This window comes from Hippocampus bargibanti, linkage group LG18, assembly GCF_051943395.1.
Source record: "Hippocampus bargibanti isolate YZ-2025 linkage group LG18, ASM5194339v1, whole genome shotgun sequence".
NCBI classification, from domain to species: domain Eukaryota; kingdom Metazoa; phylum Chordata; class Actinopteri; order Syngnathiformes; family Syngnathidae; genus Hippocampus; species Hippocampus bargibanti.
In genome coordinates this window covers 2,763,900-2,772,600 of record NC_142751.1, presented here as the reverse complement: position 1 = coordinate 2,772,600, position 8,701 = coordinate 2,763,900, and the positions used below count along the sequence as shown (strand labels likewise).

General features: G+C 41.4%; 1 protein-coding gene across 1 annotated transcript; it reads left to right on the top strand.

Moving 5' to 3' along the window:
* Window positions 1–82: 82 nt before the first annotated feature.
* On the top strand, window positions 83–3,067 carry ier3ip1 (immediate early response 3 interacting protein 1). Its single transcript, XM_089020710.1, has 3 exons — window positions 83–205; window positions 648–749; window positions 1,031–3,067. Exons 1-3 carry the CDS (start codon window positions 115–117, stop codon window positions 1,084–1,086), a joined length of 249 nt encoding a protein of 82 aa, XP_088876836.1. The 5' UTR covers window positions 83–114; the 3' UTR covers window positions 1,087–3,067.
* Window positions 3,068–8,701: the final 5,634 nt, after the last annotated feature.

Genomic DNA, 8,701 nt, shown 5'->3' with positions numbered 1-8,701 from the left:
TAACTGCAATATAAACATTTCATCATCGGATGCGATTTACGATGAAAACATTGGTACGACAGTTTTAGCTTCTTTACGGCAATCTGTCGTTTATCTGCAAAAAAAGTTGCCAGCATGGCGTTTACACTCTATTCCCTCATCCAGACCGCCATTCTATGCACAAATGCCATCGCCGTGTTGCACGAAGAAAGGTTTCTCAGCAAAAGTAAGTATTTAGTTTACTCGTCCTGGAGTACGATATTTTATACACGCATTTTAATTGGATGCCTGTTAGGGGGAAATATGTCAACTCGAATGACAGCGCTCACCAATGCTGTGTACACAATAACGGTTTGTTTATTTTTTCTGCCTGCGTTTTATGTATTACTGTGTTTGTTGTTAACGATGGTGACAGACAGCATTGTGTATTTGTGATTGCACTCTCATGTCCCTTCTATGGCTAACCACAATGGCTACTAATATGATACAGTGCAGTTAATCTCTATAACCTACTGTGGACATTTATACATCACTAAATCGGGATTATTACTTTATTATTTTTATGATGATGTGCAGCTTTGTGGAAGGGTCACATTATGTCTCCCATGTTGTGACCAGCATGTAAATGTTATATTCCATCATCCTGGATATTTTCTTCTGTCTCCCAGTTGGATCAGGTGTTGACCACGGGGTTTCAGGTTTTGGAGATGACCCGGGAATTAAAGCCCAAATCCTCAATCTCATCCGCTCAGTCCGAACTATCATGAGAGGTTTGTTCCTTTAGTCCCGTGAAATCATTTTGGCATGCAGTTATGCAGAAAGTCTTTAAAATGTCTGGTGCTTTGGAATATTAATCGACAATTGTTCAAGTATCGTAAAGAACTGGAGCTGCAACGATCAATGCGGTAATACTGAATTTGTGTGTGTGTGTGTGTGTGTGTGTGTGTGTGTGTGTGTGTGTGTGTGTGTGTGTGTGTGTGTGTGTGTGTGTGTGTGTGTGTGTGTGTTTTGTCATTTCCTATTATGTGTGTCCATGTCTTTGTTTTTCTAGTGCCTCTTATAATTGTGAATTCAACCTCCATTCTCCTGTTGTTGCTTTTTGGATGACGACCTGACAAGTATCAACTCAAGCTGCGGGACCACACATGATGTTAGTCTGGAAAGCAGAGTATTGTTGCCCGTTTTAAGAAAAAAAAAAGATGATTTCAATAAACGTAATCTTTTTTTTTAATAACGTCATTTAACTCATTCACTGCCAGACATATGCAAAAATGTGTCCATTCCAGTGCCAGGGTTTTTGTCATTGTCACTCGAATTCCAGGACCCACTGAATATTTAGTTTTAGGACTACCTAAACATTCAATACAACATTTAGAAACATTACTCTCTTCTTTCATCAGAAAAACAGTTTATTCCTAAATTATATGGGTGTGGAGTTATATGACCTTGAAATGAGGGCAGCTGTACAAAATACAATACAATGCATACATATTGGTTTATATAGCGCTTTAACAACAGTTAAAGCTGGAACAAAGCACTAACATGGAAAAAGGGAAATGCTCCCCCTTGGGGAAATGAAAAAAAAAATGCCAGAGGCCATGGCCTGGGCTTTATCAGCACCCAGGCATGAAAAAAATAAACCCAAATAAATTCGGGAATGGCGCTCTATGTCAAATTTTCAATTCCTGAAAACAATTGTGAATTGCAGTGAATGAGTTAATTTTGGGAATGAGTGGCAGTGAATGAGTTAATTTTCCTCAGTGTGTCATCTAACAACATGATAGACCAATGGTGATATCTGCCTCATATTTGCTATTTCTGTGTTTGAATCTCAGCTCCTGCCTTCCAGTGTGAAGTTTGCATGTTTTCCTGATTTTTTTTTCCTCTTAATTTGAATAGGAATATTTTTTTTGTGAACATGTGACTTGCGATGGACTGCCAACCAATCTAGAGCACACACTCACTCTCCTCGTCCTGGTCAGTCCATGTCACTGATGCCTCGACTGAGGACAAGCTGCCCAGATAAATGGATATGAAATGTCTTTTTTTTTAATGTTAATTTAAAACAGATTCTTTTCTTACAGACAGTGTATTGTAGGTGTTCAAATACACTGTCTGTAAGAAAAGAATCTGTTTTGAATTAGATATCAGGTAGACAGGATGAACTTAATACAACTATGAAATGTCATTGTTTATGCTGCCGCTATTCCAACTGTTGATTTTCTTCTAAAGTAATTTTGACCAATTTGGGTGTAAAAAACAATGCATGTATTTGTGTCAGTCACCTGGATTTTGAGATGTTTTTGTGGCGTGACCAGTGCGCACCGGTGCTTTGATGTCTTTTAAGCCCTTGATCTCCTTGATGTGCGCCTCGGCCTGACGCATATCACACGCTTGAAAATGTTATAAAAGTAGCCGTCGCGGGACAGAGAGAATCAGACTCATCTCGGACTCACAGACTCATATAGACTCAAAGAGACTTGCAAAGACCCGCACAGGCACGCCCGGCTTACGCCGGCCGTCGGACGGACATCACAGCACGACGAAACGCCTTGCTCGACTGCACGCCACGATCAAGCTCTGGGAGATCTGACAACGAACGACTTACAAATAAAGAGAAACATCCAACTCTTTATTTTTTCTTAGAATACATGTTTCAAAAGTGTTTGCCAAAATCTATTCTGAAAAATGTTTTCTCTTAATTTTTCCACCCCTCTGTTGTAAATACTGACACGTGTGTCTTGCCGCACTCATCTACCCCCTGCTGCTCTACTTCAGATAATAGTCTCCATATGCTATGAGTTACCACCATTTTATGTCCTGCTGATACCTACAAATATTATTAACCGGATTTGATCCTACAAAAAAATGAGGGTGGGTAAATGCGGCTCTGCTAGAATTGAAAGCATATGTTTATCAGATGGATATTCAAAGGAAAAGTCTGTTTAATCTGTGATTAGGCTGCATTGAGCTTTGATTCTATGATAATATTTGTCAGTGATCACAGGCCATCTTTGTGTGGGTATTTGCATTTCACTGATTACAATGTTGTGTCTCATGGTGATTTTAAAAAGAAACAAACGAAATAGTTTGTGACTGATGTTTGAAATACAACTTAAATGGTTGAATGATGATCGTTTTTAGCTTGTAAAAAAAAACACCATGTATTGTAAGGCATTTTTAAGCGCGAAAAAACGACCATGTATATAGTAAGGCGTTTTTAGCCCCCCCCCAAAAAACGACCATATATAGTAAGGCGTTTTTAGGGCGAAAAAAAATGACCATGTATAGTAAGGCATTTTTCGTCTGAAAAAAATCGACCATGCATAGTAAGGTGTTTTTTAGGCTGAAAAAAAGACCGTGGATGCCATTTTAAGACCGAAAAAAAATCTAAATGATTGATCTAAATCAATTTTATATATATATATATATATATATATGTTTCCACATTTTTTATACACAAGTGTATGTAACACATTTTTTCCCCACCCCTTTTCACAAAGGTCAAGAAATTGGGGAGGTGTTTTGGAAAATACACCTCATGGGGGGGGCTAACTAAATTAAGACGAGAGGGAAAAAAACAATGTTTTCTTATTAATAAACTCGATTGTATGTGTGGGTTCAAGGCAGTTAATCATAAAAACAAAAAGGGATTCGACAAAATAAATGCATCATATAATATTGGTTGGGGTCGTCTCTTAACATTGGTCAGTGTGATAAGATAATCCTTTAACATGTTTTTGATGTCTAATGTAGTATGCAAAAAAATACATGTCCAAAAATAACAAAATAAAAAAATGTATTCACTCTGAAGAGGTAACATGAAAAGAGGATTTGTCACAGTACTTTCTGGCATCATGTCACGATAAGGTTTAGCCTTTTGCTAATGCCACCCAAAATCTACCCTAAACGGCCCAGCCGCTAATGCGATATGTCTGTTATTTGTTAGTGGAATGTGCTACATTTTTTTCTTGTTACTATAATGAGTGATTAAGTGATTAAATGATTACAGCTTATGTGTATCGTGGAAATCAAAAATAAGGTATATATATATATATATATATACAGCCTCCCTGTGTGGAGTTGGCATGTTCTCCCTGGACCCGCGTGGGTTTTCTCCGGGTCCTCCGGTTTCCTCCCACACGCCAAAAACATGCATGGCAGGCAGGTTGACCACTCCAAATTGTCCCTAGGTGTGAGTGTGAGAGTGACTGTTGTACGTCTTTGTGTGCCCTGCGATTGGCTGGCAACCAACCTCGTGCCCGAAGACAGCTGAGATAGGCTCCAGCAACCCCGGCGACCCTAATGAGGAATAAGCAGTATGGAAAATGAGATGATATATTGTCAGAGATATGACAGTCAGACACCGTGGACAGAGACTCAGAACCAGAAAGATTGTCCCCACTGCCGGCAGGAGACGCAGTCATCAGATGACATACGTCTGAATTCTGCGCCCCTCTGCCAAGCTATTTATTGAGAGTATATGTAAATTACAGTGATATATTAGTAAACATGGTTTTCTTGATTATAATGCCACGCCTCTGGGCGTTCTGAGCACCAACAGCTGCAAGCAGTAAAACATAAGACATTTTAATTGATTGTCTTTTCCAAGAACTGATAAATTTGTAATCTGGCGCTTGTGCAGGATGTTTAAGCCGTAAATAACTTTGGTGAAAAAGGAGTATCTAAAGCCCTAAATTCTGTGCAAGGCCGGACCTTCTAGAATCTAGATGGAGACGACAGTTCACCTTGCTGTGTCTGTTTCACTCAGATTTACTGTGGCCATCTGCGCTTTGACTGTAGGCCCATTGTTTAGTTGGTCAGCAAAGCACGGCACTTTTAAACATGATTAATTATTATTCTCCATCATATATATATATATATATATATATATATATATATATATATATATATATATATATACACATATATATATATATATATACACAGTAAAGTCTCGTTATATCGATATTCTCGGGAGTCCGAAAAATATCGATATAACCGGGACTATCGATATATCCGATCCTGCGCGCATGTAATTTTCTCCATGCGTTCATGGAAATAGTATCGTAATAAGCGGTACTATCGATATAACCGATATCGATATAACGAGACTTTACTGTATATACCGTATTTTCACGACCAAACGGCGCACCATGTGAAAAGGCGCAGTCTCATTTATGTGTGCCATTTCTGTATTTGGATTGGATATGCCTTTATTAGTCTCACAGTGGAGAAATTTACATTTCATTTGTGTATTTAACACACACATTGGGCGCAACGGATGAAAGGACGTAAGTTTTATGTACTGGTACATATCCTCTACTGCCATACGTACGTCCGCCTCACAACAACACACAGGCATACAAGTATGCGTATTTAAAAAAACAGATCGGGAGAAAAACTGAGTTTGGTAGTGCTTTATTTATTAATTACAAAGGAATAACATTTTGTAATCATCACTTAATATGCGTCGGCATGGTAAAAAGGAGCACATTACCGCTACCGACTTTTCCGAAAGCTCAAACCACCGTGCTAGCTTACACGTTAGCCCAAGCATCCACAATCCATTGGCAAACTGTGGCATAACATCCAGCCCTTTTCGTTTGCCTTAAGAATGACGCCTGCTGGAAATGTCTCTTTAGGCAAAGTCTTTCTTTTAAAAAATCACAATCGCCGGGAGTTTCTCTCCGTTAGCATGGCAAAATCGCACAGTTTCATAAAACGCCAGCACCAAGACAGACCTCCTTGGAAATGTTAAATTTTCATTTTCTCCGATAGCGTTACTGCTCTGAGTGGGATGGTGACAGTCGAAAAGCTCCTTCCGCTCGCTCTTAGCTCGCCATTGCTCGAATCTTTCCTCCAACTCCGGACCTTGCCTTATGTCCGCGTATTATGTCACGGCGGCTCCATTCCCATGTTCCTCGGCGTAACTGATAGCCTTCAGTTTAAACTGAGCTTCATAACCATATCTCTGTGCCATTTTCAGGGTTGTTAAAACAGCAATGTTCTGCATAAAGCACATACCTGTTCGTTTACACACAAATCACGCCCACACACACCCCCACATGTTCTCTCCCACGTCCACCTCATGGTGGTCTCTAATACGTCCGCACTACAGGGCGCACCGCACATTTTGAAAAAAATCTGAGACGTTTATATGTGCCTTATGGTCGTGAAAATACGGTATATATATATATATATATATTTATATATATATCAGTGACGTGCAGTCAGTGGAGGCAGGTGAGGCAGTGCCTCATCTGTCATCATAGAAAGCTGAATCAGAATCAGAATCATCTTTATTGCCAAGTATGTAGGACACACAAGGAATTTGTTTCCGGTAGAACACGCTGCACTAGTATCGTTGTCAAAAAAACTGCTAAGTGGCACTATACAGTTCCATTTTGGCTACTGTTGAAAGAGTTCAAAGAGTTAATGGCTTGGGGGAAGAAGCTGTTTAAATGTCTGCTGGATTTGGTGCGCATGGATCGGTAGCGCCTGCCTGAGGGGAGTAGCTGGAAAAGGTGGTGGGCAGGGTGCGGAGGGTCCAGTAAGATTTTCCGCGCCCTAGTTTGGATTCTTGCAGTGTGCAAGTCCTCGAGAGTGGGTAGGGCGGTGCCAATGATTTTTTCCGCCGTCCTAACTGTCCGTTGAAGTCGGATTTTGTCCATTTTTGTGGCGGCCCCGAACCAAACGGTGATGGAAGAACACAGGATGGATTCGATGACAGCCGTGTAGAAATGTTGCAGCACCTCCCGTGGCAGGCCATGCTTCTTTAGCAGCCTCAGGAAGTACATTCTCTGTTGGGCCTTTTTCAGGATAGAGTTGGTGTTGACCTCCCACTTCATGTCCTGGGAGACTGTGATTCCCAGGAACTTGAAGGTCTCAACGGTTGACACCAGGCAGTTGGATAGTGTGAGGGGTAGCTGTGGTGATGGATGTTTCCTGAAGTCCACCATCATCTCAACTGTCTTGAGCGTGTTCAGCTCCAGGTTGTGACGGCTGCACCAGAGCTCCAGCTGCTCCACTTGTTGTCGGTACGCAGACTCGTCGCCGTCTTTGATGAGACCGATGACCGTGGTGTCGTCTGCGAACTTTATGAATTTGACAGCTGGGTGCGTTGAGGTGCAGTCGTTCGTGTAGAGAGAGAAGAGCAATGGAGAGAGGACGCATCCCTGCGGGGCTCCAGTGCTCGTGGTTCGTGTCGTGGATGATATATTTCCCAGTCTGACCTGTTGTGTCCGTCCTGTCAGGAAGCTGAGGGTCCACTGGCAGATCGTGGGGGACACACCAAGCTGGAGAAGTTTGGGGATGAGGAGTTCTGGGATGATGGTATTGAACGCAGAGCTGTAGTCCACAAACAGGATCCTTGCGTAGGTTCCTGTGTTGTCAAGGTGGTCGAGGATGTGGTGCAGTCCGATGTTGACTGCATCCTCCACAGACCTGTTTGTCCGGTAGGCAAACTGAAGAGGATCTAGCAGAGGTCCGGTGATGTTCTTTAGGTGGTTCAGCACGAAGTGTTCAAAGGACTTCATGACCACAGACGTCAGAGCGACAGGTCTATAGTCGTTCAATCCCGAGGGTGCTGGTTTCTTTGGAACTGGGACGATAGTAGACTGTTTGAAGCAGGATGGGACTTCACACTGCTCCAGGGATCTGTTGAAGATTTGTGTGAAGACCGGAGCCAGCTGGTCAGCGCAGACTCTCAGGCAGGAGGGGGACACTCTGTCAGGTCCTGCAGCTTTCTTGATCTTTTGCTGCTTGAAGAGCCGTCTAACGTCCAGTTCGTGGATCTGTAGGGCAGAGGGCGGAGATACGGTAGTTTCTGGTAATGGTGGGCAGACCGGGGAAATGGTGGTGTCCTTTTCAAATCGGCAAAAGTATGTATTTAACTCATCAGCCATACCATTGTTGTACACTGCTTGGGGGGAAGGTAAACGATAATTTGTTATTGCTTTCAGGCCATTCCACACCGATGCAGAGTCGTTAGCGGAGAACTGTTTGTTAAGCCTCTCCGCATAACTTTTCTTTGCGATGTTAATTTCCTTCGTCAGCCTGTTTCGGGCGAGTTTGTAAACTGCTCGATCGCCGCTTTTAAATGCGGATTCTTTCTCTTTCCTAAGCTGCCTGAGTTTGGGAGTGAACCATGGCTTGTTGTTGTTGAATGAGCGGAAGGACTTTGTTGGTACACACATGTCCTCACAGAAACTGATGTATGATGTTACAGTGTCTGTGTATTCATCCAATGTGCCCGTTGAAGTTTCAAAGACGCTCCAATCAGTGCAGTCTAAGCATTCTTGTAGCGATAACTTTGCTTCATCTGTCCATGTTTTAACTGTCTTGACTACCGGTTTTACACATTTGAGTTTCTGTTTGTATGTGGGAATTAAGTGGATTAAATAGTGGTCAGAAAGCATGGAAATATCAAATGAAAAAATAAATTAGATGTATTTAGTTATTTGTACTTTAAAGTTCTTGTCCATTTAACTTCACCGTTTTAGGATTTTTTTCAAAATCGCTTAATTTTCACATTTACCGTTCAAGTAGAGACGAGCGGTGACGTCATTGATGACGACACTGCCTCACCAGCCATGAACCTCACCGCACGTCACTGATTATATATATATCTATATATATATATATATATAGGGAAAAGCCGAAAGGAAAAGATTATTATTATTATTATTATTATTATTATTATTATTATTATTATTAATTC

Coding starts and splice junctions, on each gene's coding strand:
- ier3ip1 (XM_089020710.1), top strand. CDS start 115: ATGGCGTTTACACTCTATTCCCTCATCCAGACCGCCATTCTATGCACA. Junction 206..647: donor AGAAAGGTTTCTCAGCAAAA/GTAAGTATTTAG, acceptor TCTGTCTCCCAG/TTGGATCAGGTGTTGACCAC. Junction 750..1,030: donor AGTCCGAACTATCATGAGAG/GTTTGTTCCTTT, acceptor TTGTTTTTCTAG/TGCCTCTTATAATTGTGAAT.